Here is a 17,910-nt window from a genome sequence, read left to right on the forward strand (position 1 = left end):
TTTTGATATTATTTTTTTTATACTCCTTGTTTTATATCTTTTGATAGGTGAGTTAAATGTCATGCTGTCTACAGTCTCTGAACAAGAAATATGGTTGCAACGTCCCGCTTCTTTTAATGAATTCGTTCAATACTCATGAAGATACATTAAAGGTGAGTGTTCTATGCTTTCTGTTTATTACATATTAGGTGGATTTGGCAATAATGTGACTGACTAACTATCTGGAATTCTTATACACAGATTGTGGAGAAATATTCCAACTCAAACATTGAAATTCATACCTTCAACCAGGTTTGAGAATCGACAAGCATTTACTAAATTAGTCTGTATCTTTAAGTCATTGTAGAAAGCATAGTAACTACAGAAATTTTAAGAGGCTTTTTCAAATGCTTTTATAGTTAATTCAAAAATATGGTATTAGTTATGCCATATTGATTTGATCTACATTATGCAGAGCCAATATCCCCGTATAGTTGTTGAAGATTTCACGCCTTTGCCATGCAAAGGAAAGGCAGGAAAGGATGGCTGGTATGTTGTGTTCAGCATTCTGTTTCCCCACAAGATGATACTACCATCTACTGGTGTAATCCCAATAATAGTCACATGTTTGTGGAAAGATCTTTTGATGATGATTAATATGAGAGAGGAGTTGGCACAATACCATTGGAGTCCAGATACAATTACTTTTGAATGCCATCCAATTCAGCGCTCTTTGCTTGTTGTAGACTATATAACAATGAGAGATATTTGTATTTTCTTATTCATACTATATAACAATTATTTATGCCAAACTCTACCAAATTATTTTAATTGTCAAACTTTATGTGCTGCTATTTTGTTTTATCAGAGGAAGTTAAGAAAATTCTAATTTAGTTTTTCCTTTTTTTTTTAACATGAATAAAATTGTTTGTTTGAAAGGGAGAAGATATAAGTTGGAAGAGGATGCCATTTTTCTGTTAGCCATTAGCCTTATTTTGTCACTGCTCAATATTTTTCTCATTAGCATTATTGGACATTCTAAATGGCTTGCTCCTAGCAAGTTAGCCTTAAAAAAGGAAACTAGATCTTTATTGTTTGTCTGTTCTTTGTTGCATGCAAATTAGGGCATCAAAGGTTAATCTATTAGCTAAATGTTGGACCATTGTATAAATTGTCTGCTGTCCATCCAGTAATCTGTTGGCTGGAGATCAGAAATTTGATTTTAATCTGTTATTCTTTTTTTTTTGGTTTTTAATATGTTACTTTTTTTCCTTTTAAAAAATTGATGGTTAATACTTTAACAATATGGTTAATTCACATCTCATTTCTTATATATTCTGTACAAATGTGAAGGTATCCTCCAGGTCATGGAGATGTGTTCCCGTCCTTGATGAACAGCGGCAAGCTTGATGCATTACTTTCTCAGGTTTGCATCAATGAGCTCATGTTTGCAAAATGCTCTTGGTTTCTAGTCTTCATTTGTTCTATGTTTAGAGGAACATTCATCAGTTCCATGTTTATAGGAACATATTTTTTCTTTTTATAATGATTATTCTTTAATCATTCCCTCTCTATCTTCTTACAGGGTAAGGAGTATGTTTTCATTGCAAACTCGGACAATTTGGGTGCTGTAGTTGACATACGTATCCTTTTACAGCCTTTGTAGTTTTGCCCTTCTGTCCTCTTCTGCTTTAAATTTGTTTTCAATAAACTTGTTAGAGACAAAGTTATATAAACTTGACCAACAAAAATAGAGATACTAAACCATCTAATCGACCACCAAAATGAATACTGCATGGAGGTATTGCACATACTTTATTTATTTTTCTTAGAAAAGAAAATGATCACTTGGGTCACCTAATTCTCAAAGATATTCTTCTCAGGTGACCCCAAAAACTTTGGCTGATGTTAAAGGTGGTACACTGATCTCGTATGAAGGAAGAGTTCAGGTACATGATGTTAATTTTTTTTCAATAATATGCCTTCTTCTTTATACTGCTTTCCACATCAGTTTCATGATCATGTCATGTTTCATGCAAGTGAACAATAAGAAGCACATTTACAACTGTTACAGTTTAGTAGTATTTAGTGGCCATTTCTTGTTATCCGTGTTTATGATTATCTTGATACCATCAATTAATTGCTGCTTTTTGAGAGAGAGAGAGAGACCCAGTATTATATTGACCCTGGTTTAGATACTTGAGAATGCACCACTGGGGAGTTTTAACTGGGACCTCTGCTTGTTAGATGGAGGGATGTGACTGCTGGGGCAATGCACAGTTCACTGTTTGTTAATGCACTCTTATCGTTTGCATTAGCCATTCAACCCTGTTTATTTATTTAAAATAAAATAATGAAATGATTCATGTTCTATGTCCTGTTGAAATAAGCTGCAGTGGCTACAAATAGTGAATCACTAATAATTAAACTTCACATTTATATATTAGCTTCAACAGTTTCAAATGAATATTTTACTTAACTCTATGGTGCATGCTTAATGACATGTTGATTTATATAGAAAATAGGTGTCCATAGAAAATAAAAGGTTGTTTTCTTCTATTTTTTTCTTCCTGGTGCTTTTACTCCTTTCTCTTCAAATATTCTTATCTTGGCAAAGCTCATATGTCAACCATGCCTAGTTTATTTGGCCATGTCCGCATCATCTTATTTCATGGATCTCCTCAGATACCGAAAATTATGGTTTTAAGTTGACTCAAGTCTCTATAAAAGTAGTTTGAATTCAAATTATAATGAATTCACTACTCATAGTCTTTTATTACTTGTTCATTATAATTTTGTTAGCTTATCTTCTTCCATCCGACTTTGTGGGCATTCTATTTTGTTTTCCTACTTCAGTAAAATATAACCTATTTGCAATTTGTTCATCGATTGAATTACTAAGAGTTTTACGTTGTTGATTGACCTCAATCCTAAATGGCATTAGTTTTTGAAATTCTTCCTGATCTTTGCAATCTTTCTTCAATTACCCTATCCATAGCTACATAATATAAGCTAGGGTTTGGAACTCTGCATGAATAGCTGCATTTTTTATGACTCCTTTGTTCTTATAAATATTTGCAGTTATTTATCTGCTCATTTGTTATTCTCCTGATTTCTGAAGTTTTTCCACTAAGTCCATAACATCTCCAATGTGAGATAACTTACAAAACATCGTTGTTTCATTTTCATGCATATCCTTAACATATTCAATGTCATAAAGTATTGTGTATGCAGTGAAATATCTTTAAATTAATTCAAAAAAACAATATTAATCTCCTGCTCTTTGTATCTTGCTGCGTAATCGTGGTTGCCTTAGTACCTTTTAGTACCTTCTCTATGGATCTAACTTATTCCTTGTGTCATTTTTCTCCTGCTCAGTATTTATAATCTTCTTCAATCCATCATTATTTGCAGCTTCTGGAGATTGCACAAGTTCCTGATGCGCATGTAAGGTTCAATATGAGATGCTACTATTCAACTATGTCAATTCTAATATAAGGCCAAGAGATTACTTCTCCTCCACCAAGTGCATCATGTACCTTGAGTTCTAATAGGGATCGTGTATGAGAGATGATTCTTTAATTCTTCTTTGATCCAGGTGAACGAATTCAAATCAATTGAAAAATTCAAGATTTTCAATACCAATAACCTGTAAGTGAAAGTGGGATATATTATAATAAAATGAATAATATTATATTAAAATGGTTAGCAAACTTTATTTCTAATAATGCTACATGTCAGATGGGTGAACTTGAAGGCCATTAAGCGGCTTGTTGAAGCTGATGCACTTAAAATGGAGATAATTCCAAACCCTAAGGTAATTACCCTTCTTAATTGAACCTATGTTTCCCCCACCTCATCTATATAATTGTTCTGGAACATTATACATGAAGTATAATAATGCTAATGTAGTTATTATTTTCAGGAAGTGGATGGCGTGAAAGTTCTTCAACTGGAAACAGCAGCTGGGGCAGCAATTCGAGTAATAATCATGCACAAATATATTTAACATTTTTTGTCTGTTATGATATCCTTTTCGTTTGATCACCTTGCCCCTTTTTCTTCAACCAGTTCTTTGATAATGCCATTGGAATTAACGTTCCCCGATCGCGGTTTCTTCCAGTGAAGGCAACATCAGATTTGCTGCTAGTGCAGGTTTATATGAAGTCCTCTATGATCATGACAAATATTTCAATGTTAACAATTTGTTAAGCTTACCTTATGTGGTTATTGTTTTGCAGTCTGATCTTTATACCTTGGTTGATGGCTTTGTAATTCGTAACAAGGCTAGAACAAACCCAGCAAATCCCACGATCGAACTAGGGCCTGAATTTAAAAAGGTAAATTCATATGTGAGAATGGCCTCAGGTGATAACTAAACAGTGAATAACAATTGTTTCAATACCCACAGGTGGGCAACTTCCTTAGCCGCTTCAAGTCTATTCCTAGCATAGTTGAGCTTGACAGCTTGAAGGTTTCTGGTGATGTATGGTTTGGTTCAGGCATAGTACTCAAGGTATTATTTCTGAGCCATCGCAGTATCATCTAATGTTATTTGATATCTTATATTTTTTCAGCATATATATATATGTGTGTGTGTGTGTGTGTGTGTGTGTGTGTGTGTGTGTGTGGTTTATTGCACTTTGAGTTGCATTCTAATGGTGACCCCCTTTTGATTGCAAAGAGAATTTCCTAGCAACTTCACACTTGATATGACATTTAATACTACTATTTGCTGTTACCGGTTGCATATATATTATTGTAAGCACATTCACATACTTATGTGTAAGGTGATACTGGTATAGTTGGTACTTATGAACAGATGTCAGATGCATAGAAAGTCTAATATGATATTATTTTAGTTCTATTGAACAATGTGGATACAAGGTGAATGATATTCCCCTGTTACTTGGAGTACCAGACCTATCAGTATTTCATCTATGTTGTTTTTGTCTTGTTTCTTTTTTATTTCCTATGCTCTCTCTCACACGCGCATGCGTGCTCAAACTCATGCTTGTATGCATTTGGCTAGCAATAGTTGGAAATTCTGGAATTTCTTTTCTATGCTTTTTTTTTTAAAAAAAAGTTAAGATATATAAAGAGTTTGAAACATAAATTGGTAGCCAAGTATAATATAATTTGGAAATTTAGAAAGCCATTTCCTATGTTACGTGGACTTGGGTATGAGTATTGGGAGTGGGTGCATGTACAAGGGTCTAAGAATTTCTGTAGGTAGACCAATGCTGAAGTCGCATGCCTGTACCCTTGTCTAAGTGTTACATGTGCATTCTCTGCTGGCAAATCAAAGGTCATCTAACATAGTTTCTACATGTCTCCTTACATTCTTAATATTTCAAGGAGACAAGGAATGGATGTTTGTAAAAGTCCTTTTCTTTTGTATTCATTATGCAAGCTTAATTCTTTGAAACCAGACAAAGTGTTTAACTTGTTAATTTGCTATATTGAGGCTTGTCTTTAAATTTACCAAATTGCGGAAGTTCTTAAAAATTTAATTGGATTTCTAATTTTAAATTGATTGGATCCTCTTATCTTCTCTTTGAAAAAGATGTTTCAAGGCAACCAAGAATACTTGATTCCCAATTTTTAAACGTCCACTTAAGCCCCCTTTGGGCTTGAAGCTTCCTCAATTTGGATTGGGGAATTCATATTGTTACAGAACAATTAATGTTATGCTCGTTCTTGGTAGAAATCTTTAACCCTCAACATGTAGTTTCTCTCTTTTATTCTTGTACTTCTCTGTAGTAGATTTTGATAAAGGTCTATTAGGGAAATTTGCATAGACAAAATGGAACTAGAGGCTTGCCACTCTTTATTTGAATAAAAGACTGAAGTAGAGATAGCTTCTTAAAGGATACAAAAGTCTAAGGCATTAGAGCCAGATATTGTAATAATTTAACTACTGTAGATATTGGATCAACTTACTAGTTTTTTTAAGGATTTTGGAACTAAAAAATTCTAGATGATCGAAAGAAATATACTTTGATGATCATGTTCAAGAATAAAGACGTACAAAATTTGTTCTAAGAGTTATGGAACAATGCTCATGAGCATTCTATTAAGTTACTTGAAAGGATGATAGAACAAACATTAAGAAAATGACAACAATCTCAGTGGAGCAAATTTATTTGGTTTTATGCTAGAAGGATCAAAATGGAGCGTATCCTTTTAGGCAATTGATAGAAAATTACACAAGTTTTATCAAGATGGAAAAAGCTTGTGAAAGGATACCAAGAGAAAATTGATGGGATTTAAGAAGGAAAGGGGCACAAAGAAAGAAGTATATTGAAATTGTCAAGGACTTGTATGCTAGAATAGTGACAGGCATTAGGAATTGTTGTGGCAGTAAATTGTTTTTTTGGTTGAAATGGGCTTACATCAATCAGGGTTGACCGGAAGTCCATGTCTTTTAATACTAATCACAGATCACCTTAGTGCTTATATTCATGAGGGTATTTGATAATGTATGCTATATGCATATGATTAAATGTTGATTGATTAGAAGAGATGATCAAATGCTACATTGGATTTGACAAAGAAGTAGAACCCAAACAGAGTATGCGGAATGTAATTTCCACAACAATAAAGATGAAGATGAGGCAACTGTCAAGATTGATGGAGAATATTGTGTGAGAGATATCATGGAGTGATTGATTTTGTTATCTTAAGCTTATATCACGAAGGAATGGAAAAGTGCCTGTATTATATATAATGTTTGGCATATGTGAGGTACATGTGATGCACATGTAAGGAAGTACAGATGTCAGATTTCTCCAGCAGGCTGCATGAAGCTGGACACACAGCTTTGATGTGGGTTCTGCAAGTCCATAAAAAAGTGTCTGGTTTTAAAAAAAGAGTAAAGCACCTGATATATTATGTTAAGCAATAACTCTTTGTTTGGCACTTAGGATGTGGAGGGCCCATACGATTCTTATTATGCAATTGCCTTACACATTAGGTCACGGAATCCAACCTAGGGCACTACGCTCGAAGCCTTTTGTATGGCATATGATAGGTCTGAAAATGGATTGGATATTGGTGTTTCCATATTTTGGTATTTTTTCAGCAAATAAAAATGGGGATACATATATTAAATGGGCATCTAATTAGTATCTGACCCATTTTCAGCCCTAAGATATTGTTAATGCAGATGTCCGGTGACTTACAGGAGAAAGATGCGAGGCAATAAAGAGCTTCCAAGAAAATAAATTATATAAAATAGAAATAAAAGTGTTGAGGTTGATGAAGCTGACTCTAGGAAAGATATAAATTTATCTTTTGATAAATGTAGTTGTTTCGTTTGTCAACTTCCTTTTTTTAAAAAAGACCGTAAAATTGGGTATTCACTGAAGCATTAAACTTTACTGTATCTGCTTTTTCACTTCTTTTCAATGCTGAAGGGCAATGTGAGCATCACAGCTAAACCTGGAGTCAAGCTGGAAATTCCTGACGGGGCTGTGCTTGAGAACAAGGTAAAGAGACCTGTACTACCGGTTATTTTCCCTCTGTTCATTTCGAATCAGCTTTTATTAATCTCAATAATGATCCGGCTTTTGCTTGTTTGTTCAGGTTATCAATGGTCCTGAGGACATCTGATGAGTGACTTCTTCCCTTCCTGAAATTTTGGTTGTCCCGTTTAATAAGTTAGAGGTCTTTTGTTGCCAGTCACATGCAGCAACTAGGATCAGTGCCCGTACTTTATTTTGAAAAAAAATATGTAATGTGCTACCTTTCAGTCGTTTTTGATTCTCGTTTTGGTACTCCAAGACGGGCACAGAATATTTTCGTGTAAGTGAAACCTGGTGTGTTGTACTAGGATTGCAACTATAGTGTGCACGTTTGTTGTTCCAGTGTCCGTGTGAACGATAAATAAAATGACAGGCGATCTTTTCCCGTTCCTGTGGTTCGCCTAGACAAAAAAAACCACCGACGATCTTTTTGCAAGCGTTGTACATCTGTAGGGTTTGCGGCTTATGGGGGTGGTGGTTGGTTTAATTGATTAATTGGTTTTTGATAAAGAGTAGTGCATGTCTGGCACATTAAAATTGAAATTTAATTTGTTGCCATGGAGAACTGGTGGCGGAAGCGAGTGCATCTCAAGCAATTTTCTTCTATAAACTAGGATAAATCTGCTGGAACAAGTATGTGGTTGGGCTCAACATTGACTATAATAGAGGAATTGGCAGGAGCTGTGAATGATGGATTCGTAACAAGAGGTGCAGCATTCTTTTTCTTAAAAATAACAATAATAAAAAAAGCCAGGAAAGAAGGGTTAAAAAGTAGAGGAAATGACAAAATGGGTCGCAGCACCATAAGGAGCCTCTAGGACAAGCGGCAAGAGTAAACAATGGATCTCGACGTGGGCCAGCAAGAACTCTGATCCTATTCATACGGTTCGGACATGGCCAGAATCTCTGCTTTCTTCGGTGCCATCTTTTCCCTAATAAAGATTCATCTACCATTCTTTCTCTACGTTGCTTTTGCCTGATGTTCTCCCCAGAGTCATCATTCATCAGACAACTTAGAGGTTAAAAAGACACATCGAACATCGCTCAGTAATGTTAATACTACTTGCACAAAAACAGGAAAAGAAAACGAAAGAACGACGCTCAGTTAACACTTGGGCCTTCAAGGAAAAGTTTTTGTCATTGTTGCACGTTGGTTAACAGGATGCGATTATTGGAAACTGTCGTATAAATTAATACTACTTGCAGCGAATCATCCCCTTCATTGTGTTCTGACTGTATTAAAATAAATAATAGAATATGTTTGTACCAAAAAAAAAATAGAATCTGTCCAAGCTTATCATACTAATTGCTTCCCTCTGCTAACAGTTGATGCGTTAAAATAGACTAAAAAAGGGGATGTAAATAATATTTGCCTCTTGTATCCTCAAAACTGGAAACGCTAGGAAATACTCAGTTTGAGAGTTCAAGTCCTATGTATAGTCCATTTGAACTGTCAAGTCCTATGTATAGTCCATTTGAACTGTCAAGTCCTGTACGCCCAGGTCATGATACAATCCATGCACGTAGTGAAGAATCGGGCTGTCATTTGCTCCCCTCTTTACCTGTTCAGAGGATAGAAAGCACAAAAACCTGAATTATTATGACTTAAAAAAGTGTTCATGGTGCACACCATATCTACTTAAGAGAAGGAATGCCAACATTCTGGACATAGCTCAAAGTCCAGATGGCCCTAACAGAAAAGCCTATGCAGGCAGCTGACGTAGTGTCCACATTGCCCATGCAAAACCATCCGATCCAACTGCATATTGGTGTCACAACCACATTTACTACAAAAGGTGAATATCCAACAGATGGCAGATCATACAGAAATTTCTACCAGGCCATGTGACCTGAACTCTATCGGTATGATCTTATCTGCATGTACTCATGCAGGGTTGCTCACATGCTAGCTCTGGTATGTAAAAATGTCACGATGGAAGGAATTTAGAACAGGAAAAACCAGTTAAGATTCCCCTATATCAATTCTCTTGGTTAAGCAATTGGGAATGAGATTATAACTAGGAGGCTTCAATATTGTGACATGGATTTTTCGTAGCATTTTTAAATAGTATACCTGTATTGATAAAGACCCAATGGCATGACCAGGTACCAGTTCCCAAAACCGAGCTTGAGAAACTTCAGAAACATCCTCAAGAGCAGTTACCTAATGGATTGAGAACATTAGAAAATATGAGATGCAGTCAAGTGCAAAAAGAGCAGAAGCTCATGCATTTATACCTGTCTCCAGCATTTGCTGAAGGCAGAAGGGGAAACGTTGGCAGGAGCCATTTGGAGCAAGATGCCGCCACTTGCTTTGAACAGTGGCAGGACAACCATGAACACCGCAACTGAAACTAGTCCCAAGCATAGAACTTCTGCATTCTCAACCCTAGATGTGATAACAGGGGAATTAATTTAACTATCATGAGAGGAATATCTTTGAAAGAACAAAAAAAAAATCTTCCCCCCAAAAAGGAAAGAAAGAACAAAGACAATTATGTAAGGAATAATTTTACCCTAAAGTCAGAAACCATGATGCCAGGATCAAACCTGCACTGATAGAAATTACAAAATTTACTTAGAACAGGTCTTCTTTTACAGAGGGAAAATATCTAAAAAAATAAAGAAAAGGAGATGAGAATTGAAATATAATTAAGGGAAGACGAGCTTTAGAATAACAAGTATATCCTTAATAGTGAAAGTCTGTACCTCCGGATTGAATCTGAAAGAACATGGAGGCAGACGGAGTGGTAGTTCATATCCTCAGCTTTCCTGTAAACTGCTAATATATGATGTATCAGTGACACATCCATAAATACTTATTTGTTATGATTTATCATAATGATTGAAGTAGGTTCTGAATGACAAGGTATCATAGCAAAGAAATGACAAGGATCAAATGATGGAACCATACCTATATTAACACGAGCATAGCCCCGAAAGAACCAAACACCAAGTAGATTCACCAAAAGATTGGTCACTGCTGAAACAATTAGGTAGTGCCTGCAGGGAAAATTGATTAGCCAAAATGTTAGATGTCTAAATGAAACAAAAATAGGAAAAGATTCCATATAAAACTTTTTAACAGCAATGACAATTACAATTCACTCATAGAATAGAAACTTGTTGGGCTCTGAATGATGGCAGCATATGGTTTAAATAAGTCAGAAAACTTAAGGCAATTTAGGTTGTTAAACAGGGCATGAGATTGAATGCCTAAAATTTTGAGGCTTGGTTGGTTTCTTTCAGAATGCATAGAGAAAAGATTTTGGAAGTACTGCACGTTACAGTTTTTCTTTTTTGTTATTTTGAATATTTTTGAAACATGGAAAAAAAAACTTTAGTTGCAGTGAAATCAAAAAAAGAACAAAGAATGTAGACATCTTGGCATCAGGTAGTATTTTCCAAGTTCATTAGTATTTAGTATCACCTTATTGCCATATATTTAAGAGGAGTTCAAGGTGGACTTGCATATGGAGGCAAAGAGGATCTAGATGGCGGAGGTCGCGACACTTACAACTCATGATAAGGCATATTTAATGATTTCGGTAGTGCTGATAAATGCTTGGATAACAAGGCTGAGAGTGCATTGCAGCTGGTACATCTTTTCATATAACTTCTAATTTATATAACAAGGATGAGAGTGCATTGCAACCTTAATAAAGGTACTCATTCAGAGTCATATATAATTATTTCTCTGATTATTTTAACTCCTCACACCAACAGTACATTTTTCTCCGTAGCAAGGTTTCAATAACACCTTCTAATGAGCATCCAATATATTATTTTTAGCTCCTTGTCAAGATACAAAATAACAACTTATATAACAGCTTTGGAGGGGACCTATTACATTATCCATGTTTGCATCAGTCTTGATTTTGATCAACAAGTTATGTGGCTGGTTTAAAAGGAAGGAGTATTTAGTGAATGGCTGAGATCCCATCAACTTGTGATATGTTTGGATTATATTTTTTGGCAATCAAATTTTCCATCGATTTTGTCCCTTTAGCGCATTATCTTAGTGCAGAGAGAAGCCAAATGGGTGTCTTTACAAAACATGGGAGCATGGTTTTAGAGGCTTCATGAACAATGATCAGCTATACCCAATGCTCTAGCATTACATTCAGCGGGTCATCTTGATATGTTGTACAGAACATTTAGAAGAGAAGAAGAATAGTTTAAGGCATCATGAATGTAAAAAGGGAACTTTCAAATATCCACAGCAGGTGGGGTTGGTTCTGTACTATTTTTCGGTTGTCTAACAATGATGGAACAACAATTGATATACATTATACCAATCTAACATCCTAGTACCAATGCTTTGCATGATTTCAAGGAGATCGGGCACCATGACCGCCCTGCACTCTCCCTCCCTTCACGCGCTGGCCTATCCTGCCGGATCCTGCCTGATCTGGCAGGATTTCCCAAAATAGGCCCTTAATAGGATGGTAGTCAACTCAACCTCCAAAGGAAAAAAGGAAGACAGTATATATCTGCAAAATTAACACGATATCGAGCATGTGCATTAAGTTGTGGCTTAATGATACAACGCGGGGCAGATAACCTATATGTTTTCCCATTTTTTAAAAACTCACTATCATAGACCAGATACAATGGTTAGTTCTCATGTTTTACCGGGTATATGAAAAAAAAGAAAGTCTACAATTGTTAGGTACAGAAACTGATTGAACCATCAAAGCAAAAACAAAGTACATAATGCTTATCTGAAATACATCTTACTTGTGCTCAGATTCATCTTGGATAAATGCATGTAGTGCTTCCACTGCTAATGAAAATGACATAAAAAGAAGAAACAGCTGTCTACAAAGACAATCACAGCAGCATGGTCATGTGTTAGCACTGATGGAGCATATGCATATGAAAAGAAGTATTAAGAGCGCCATAACAGCAAAGTTATGACAAAAAAACTAGTTTCAAATTAATTTCCACTAATAACAAATGGAAGTTATAAATTTTTCATGTTTTGACCAGTTCTGAACAAAATGAATTAGTTGAACACCAAGAGGGATTTTACACACTTCAGACTTTGACATAAAAAAAGCAAAATTATATGAGATTTAACACTAAATCAAAATCATGATAGAACTGATGACAGATCTGCAGAGTAAGAGAAGAAAATGAGGAAAGATGTCAAAAGTTTGAAAGCAGATACATAAAAAGCTGTCAAAATCATGACATGAAATTAAATTTCAAGAGAAATGCCACTTTATCTAAAGAATTAAGAGGCACCTAACTGTGTCCTGATGTTTTCTTATATGAATTCTTCCTCCCCTCATGGAAGGTGAAGTAGAGGAAAAATAAAGAAAGCAGGGGGGAGGGGGGGGGGGGGGGGTGGCTGTTGATGAGGGTTGGAGGGGATCAATTGACAAAGTCCTTACCGACATCACCAGAAAATTATTATTTCTTCTTAACCAAAATATTTTTTCTCCACAAAAGAGGAAAAACATGCTTGAACACTTCTTTCTTTAGTCGGATGGATCCCAGTGAACTAAAAATAAATTCTAGATGAATTACAAGATGTGGATCTTCCAGTCTACATGACAAAAAGTACTAAGAATATGTAGATCTTTCAATCTATTTTCTTTGTGAAAACATGCTCCTAAAAATCTCGAGCACTCTGTGTAGTAACTCATACCATTAGATCTTTTTTGGAGCTGACCCTTCTTAGATGTTCATTTCCCTGTTACACTTGACACTTATTTAATCTTGCATGTAATAAGTGCAGTGTACACCTATTTAGAGGGCAAAACTTATGGGATCTCATCTCTCTTACCTCCCTGTATTCAAGTTGTTTTGTGGGCCAAACTGGTGATGGTATAATTTTGGCCACATCAGCTGTCCTATAGCTTTCCCATACCTTGGTTCATCTGAGCAGCACTTGCGTCGAATAACAACCACATATAACAAAATGTTTCACTTTATTGATCAGATGAAATCCAAGATAGGCATAGTACGATCTGAACTGTTGGGCAACAAAATTTAACTACAGCCAAAGATACCTTTTCATCATAATTAAAAGTGCTAAATCAAGCCTACGAATCTGCCCTAAATAAATTAGCAAGCATAGCAAGATTTGCAAGTTCAAAGAATAAAACAGTAATTATACTTAGATATCCACTGATGAAGTGATCTTAAGATTGATGATTGCAAAATAGAATAGCCAATGGATTAAATAACATGCTGTTGCATGATCGATTATATAATCCAAACGTTACTATCACCATACAGCAAAGTAGAAGTACTTACAGCATTTGTAAAAGCAGATAATACTTCTAACCTTTTGTACCTGAACATTATGAGGAAAAAATCATAAATGTTAGATGCTTGGATCCTACAAAATATGACAATGAATGAAGTTATATTTTTCAGGAAGAAAAAAACAATTATGGGCACAACTGGACTCAAAGAAGGGGAAGTAAGTTATATGCTAGCACAGGAAAGACCAGCTTCAGTTATAGAAACAATATTGCTATCAAGGTCAGCTACATTCTTGTTGAAAGTTTTAGGGCTGAAGGTGGATATGCTGGAGCTAAATCCAAGCACTTATCAGAGTCCCAGTTGCCATAATCTACTCGCCCAAGGATGGCCAAGTTATCATCTATGAGGAGCTGGGTGTATCATTGCCAACTACAAATTTACTCAAGGGCAGAGTCTGAGCAAAAATGGAACTCAATTGTCTTTTGCTAAATTGACTATTACCATCAGCCATAGAACAAACAAGTTAAGTCATCAGATAGTGGGCTAGTTGGCACGTCAGAGGTGCAAAAGGGGACCACTGGCAGGAGGCATTATGGTAACACTAGCATCAAGAGACAAGAGCCAAAGATTATATACCATCAGCAGTGGGGGCAAAATCTTAGCTTCCGATATATAGGCAACCATCTAGAGGATGGAAGCTTTAGTTTGGTACATTAGCAAAAATCAATCATTTCACAATGGAATCAAAAATAGTGCCAGATTTTCCATAAAAAGAGTTGTCAGATTTTAATGCATTGAAGAAGATGGATGATATCGAGACTACATTTAATATAATATTATAATTTCCCATATTTTCGCTTTTATTTCTCTTTAATTTTTATTTCTGATGGCTCTTAATAAGTCTATGTCCAAGATTGAAACATCTTTGAGCTGTTTAGAACTTTAGATTGTCAGATGGGCTTAACTTACATTATTAAGTGGCATCAACCCCTTTATTGTGCTGTCGCACAAATTAGTATAGGCATCACGGTTCAGTGTTCACAGTTACTATATCAAAAAACTAACACAAGAAGTAACTGGGGCTAATGGTAGTTTTAGGAAAGTGAACAGTAGATGTTTTAGGGTTTTATATAAAGGGACAGATATAAAACATTTTATTAGTTTTGGACATTTGAAATAAAATAATGGCTTCTTCTTCCTTGGCAAGGTTCGCCGTTTCGGTACCCGGCCCCCCTAATACCATGCTATTATAGTGTCAGTACGGGGTACGGTATGAGACGGCGACACATACCGATTGTTAGTACAATACAAAACTACATACCAATTAGATACTGGTATAGTATAGTACATCCGATATGGTACAACACCAATCGGTACAGCAAACCTTGTTTGTCAGGCTTCCAGGTGCTTTTTTGTCTCTCTTGCTTCTCACTTTTCCCTCTCTTTTGTCACTACTTCTTTACATTCTTTGCTTGTTTACTATACCATTTGGCTTTAATTTTGCTGGATTTCCCACCATGAGTGCTGTACATATTTAGCTAATATCCAGATTTTGTGCAAAAACTGTTTGAACATCAATCTATTGGTAGATTCGACATTATTGAGTATCTATTTCATGTTTATTGCTTCCTACTGCTGAAACTCTGCATGCAAATAAATCCAGAATAGCAATTAAAACTCTAATCCTTCTTCCTACTGTGCTTGGGACCTAGGAAACCCTAATTTTAGTATTTTTGGTGCTCAGTTGGATTACATTGCTTGTTGAAATTCATGAATAGCAACCAGAGATCTGCATGAAACCCTAAAAATCCATTCTCAAGAACCTACAAATTGATTTTTCTGCAGACCTAAACCTGCGGCTGCATCAGATTCCCATCATGCTGGAAGTAGTTGGCAAACTATGGCATACATAAAACAGCTTGTACAAATACTGATAGGATTTCTTCATGAAGAGCTTGTGTATAACTATCACTACCAGTGATAATCTAGTTCTTGAAAAAAGAAAAAAAGGACAAGAACCATCTTTTTCTGCTAATATTACAGAGAATAGAAGCCTTAGCTACCTTAAATGATACATCTCTCCAGGACCTAAAACTAAGTAGAGGTCCAAAATCTTGATCACTATGGTATAGAGAAAAGATCTAGACTATCAATGAGGAGGCACGGCATAAGTTTCATCAATGTTTCCAAATGAAACATGTATATCCTATGTCTTGCATTTTTTTCACAATTTATTTGATTTTTCTGTTCTATTGAAAGGACCAGACTTTGACTAAGGAGTTCACAGTGACGGATAATAATAATTGTTTCATCAAGGTGGCCAAATCCTTGAGCTACATGTTAAAGGAACACTTAGCATTTTAGAGTTATTACGTAATTCTAGCTTATTTTTGCTCGTCCAAGGTTATAACGATGCTCTCCTTTTCTTCAGTTTTCATGGGTCCTATCATGATAATTTAATTTGCATCGAACCCAATCTAAAAACTTCCATAAAAATTACATTTTCTAACCAAACTCAACAAATCATAGGGTTTGGTATCTGGACTATTTAGCCAAATCCTTGTTTAGTATTCACAGCTGTAAAAGTCAATCACATAGCATCATCTTATTATTGCATAAACCGACCCAGATTTTGGGAAAATACCTTCAAACTTTCTAAATCCAATGTACTAGTTGTCACATAACATGTTGATAAATTGGATGATTAGTAGCTTAAATTTTGCTTCGTGCGAACTTTTCACCACACTGATCCAATGTAGATTTCAATTCAAAAAATTACATCATTTTCGATCCAATAATTGGTGGAGATCTGAACAACCGAAAAATCACAATTTAAAAAAAGTAATTTTAGACTGCAAGGCTCTGCAACAGCTAAAATTACACAAGAAGTGTTCAACAATTACCTGAGTTCTACCTCAACATATCAAATTAATAATTGATATAAATAAATAATTAGAAAGACCAAACTTCAAATATTACAACATTTAATAAAATAATGTAAATCTTCATGAAGGAATTAAAAACTAACCCATAAGTATAGACCTCATCAGGTTTCCTACGAGATGCAGCCATGGCAAATAATGAAAATGTTAAGAGGCCACAACCAAATGTCAAATGGAAGGCATCAGATACCAAACCTGAAACAAAGCAATCAAATTGTAGAGCGATAACATGAGAATATATAAATGTGAATCAAAATTAACTGTTCATCCGAATAATGAACAGTTAATTTTGAGACTCCACTGAATTAGATGCTTAAGCAACATACTGACCTACACGGCCCGTAAGAATGCCAATCAACAATTCTGCGGTTGAATACGCTACATTGAGCGATATCATCAAAGCCAGCCGCTTCATCGGTCGATTCCCCGACCTTATCACCCGAACCAAAGACAACATCACCTGAAGCGCTGTGAGCTTCTGATCTCCTTTTCCGTCCCCTTGCAAAGAGAACTTGGAGTAGCCTACACCATAGCCATCGATCTCCCATGGCGGAATACTGATATTGGAATCACTCCGGGAGAGATACGGCCGGAACGAGTGGTTCCTCTGGAACGAAACCGGCGTCTGGGGGTCGGATTGGCTCCGCTGGAACGATTGGCGGAAGGATGGCTGGCGAGAGAAGGCGAACCTCCGATCCCCGGCGCTGAGGCCGTAGTCCCCACTCCACTGGCGCTGAGGCGGCTCTCCTTCGGGGATCCGGTGGCCGGAGGACGAGCTCCTCGGAGGAGGAAACTTGGTGGCTGATTCAACGCCGAGGGATTCGCGGGAAGCCGCCTGGTCCTCCATCTGGATCCAGAAACCTAACAAACCCTAGCTCTTGAGCGAAACCAATCTAATAGAGATCGGCATCAGTGGAGAATCCAAGAAGATTGATCGAGAATTCCGATGTGGGAGAGCACGAAGGTTATCGAGATTGGGAGCAAAGAACCAGAACTGAAGAGGGAGAAGAAAGAAGAGAGAGAGGAGAGAAGGTCATGTAATAAGTCGAATCATGATCAACCGATCGGTGTGCTTCATCTTGGCAACTGATCAACCGATCATTGGCCTTTTATTTTTTTCCCATCTAATTCCAGTCGCCGAGAGTCACATCACCGTTGGTTCCGGTGATCCATGTGACGGGGGAGGGTGACCGAGGGCTCAATAGATTATTTTGAAGGCAAAAACCCCGAATCCACCCATCTTT

General features: G+C 36.3%; 2 protein-coding genes and 1 long non-coding RNA gene across 4 annotated transcripts in view; 1 reads left to right on the plus strand and 2 right to left on the minus strand.

Moving 5' to 3' along the window:
* LOC120104239 overlaps positions 1-7,398 on the minus strand; it is a 23,103-nt gene extending 15,705 nt beyond the window's left edge. The window contains exons 1-2 of the long non-coding RNA XR_005506698.1: positions 6,902-7,398; positions 4,646-4,648 (exon numbers count right to left, since the gene is read on the minus strand). This is a non-coding gene — a long non-coding RNA (uncharacterized LOC120104239). The remainder of the gene's footprint in view (positions 1-4,645; positions 4,649-6,901) is intronic.
* LOC103717980 (UTP--glucose-1-phosphate uridylyltransferase) overlaps positions 1-7,896 on the plus strand; it is a 9,207-nt gene extending 1,311 nt beyond the window's left edge. Inside the window, exons 6-21 of the mRNA XM_008806579.4 lie at positions 75-152; positions 241-291; positions 455-528; positions 1,333-1,405; positions 1,565-1,622; positions 1,734-1,780; positions 1,863-1,928; positions 3,394-3,426; positions 3,578-3,630; positions 3,721-3,796; positions 3,905-3,961; positions 4,051-4,134; positions 4,221-4,319; positions 4,391-4,495; positions 7,398-7,469; positions 7,567-7,896. Coding sequence (XP_008804801.1) covers positions 75-152; positions 241-291; positions 455-528; positions 1,333-1,405; positions 1,565-1,622; positions 1,734-1,780; positions 1,863-1,928; positions 3,394-3,426; positions 3,578-3,630; positions 3,721-3,796; positions 3,905-3,961; positions 4,051-4,134; positions 4,221-4,319; positions 4,391-4,495; positions 7,398-7,469; positions 7,567-7,593 — 1,053 coding nt within the window. The 3' untranslated portion in view covers positions 7,594-7,896. The remainder of the gene's footprint in view (positions 1-74; positions 153-240; positions 292-454; positions 529-1,332; positions 1,406-1,564; positions 1,623-1,733; positions 1,781-1,862; positions 1,929-3,393; positions 3,427-3,577; positions 3,631-3,720; positions 3,797-3,904; positions 3,962-4,050; positions 4,135-4,220; positions 4,320-4,390; positions 4,496-7,397; positions 7,470-7,566) is intronic.
* Positions 7,750-17,823, minus strand: LOC103717969 (metal tolerance protein C2). Of its 2 annotated transcripts, XM_039115066.1 has the most exons (11): positions 16,997-17,823; positions 16,753-16,861; positions 13,773-13,812; positions 12,246-12,322; positions 10,420-10,508; positions 10,215-10,284; positions 10,022-10,060; positions 9,744-9,894; positions 9,580-9,669; positions 8,970-9,067; positions 7,750-8,939 (listed from the first exon to the last, which is right to left on the minus strand). In XM_039115066.1, the coding sequence occupies exons 1-11, from the start codon at positions 17,511-17,513 to the stop codon at positions 8,936-8,938; spliced, it is 1,284 nt and encodes a 427-aa protein (XP_038970994.1). In that variant the 5' UTR covers positions 17,514-17,823; the 3' UTR covers positions 7,750-8,935. The 2 variants fall into 2 exon arrangements, with proteins under 2 accessions (XP_038970994.1, XP_008804789.2); XM_008806567.3 differs by having other exon boundaries at positions 7,750-9,067; positions 16,997-17,820.
* Between the last annotated feature and the right edge of the window lie 87 nt (positions 17,824-17,910).

This window comes from Phoenix dactylifera, chromosome 17 (assembly GCF_009389715.1).
Source record: "Phoenix dactylifera cultivar Barhee BC4 chromosome 17, palm_55x_up_171113_PBpolish2nd_filt_p, whole genome shotgun sequence".
In the NCBI taxonomy this organism is placed as follows: domain Eukaryota; kingdom Viridiplantae; phylum Streptophyta; class Magnoliopsida; order Arecales; family Arecaceae; genus Phoenix; species Phoenix dactylifera.

What these genes read in the sequence shown, in the direction of transcription:
- LOC103717969 (XM_039115066.1), bottom strand. Translation starts at nt 17,513, where the DNA reads ATGGAGGACCAGGCGGCTTCCCGCGAATCCCTCGGCGTTGAATCAGCC. An exon ending in CATTCTTACGGGCCGTGTAG is followed by an intron (nt 16,862 to 16,996) that starts GTCAGTATGTTG and finishes GCTTTGTTTCAG; the next exon opens with GTTTGGTATCTGATGCCTTC. An exon ending in CTTTCAGATTCAATCCGGAG is followed by an intron (nt 10,061 to 10,214) that starts GTACAGACTTTC and finishes AATTTCTATCAG; the next exon opens with TGCAGGTTTGATCCTGGCAT.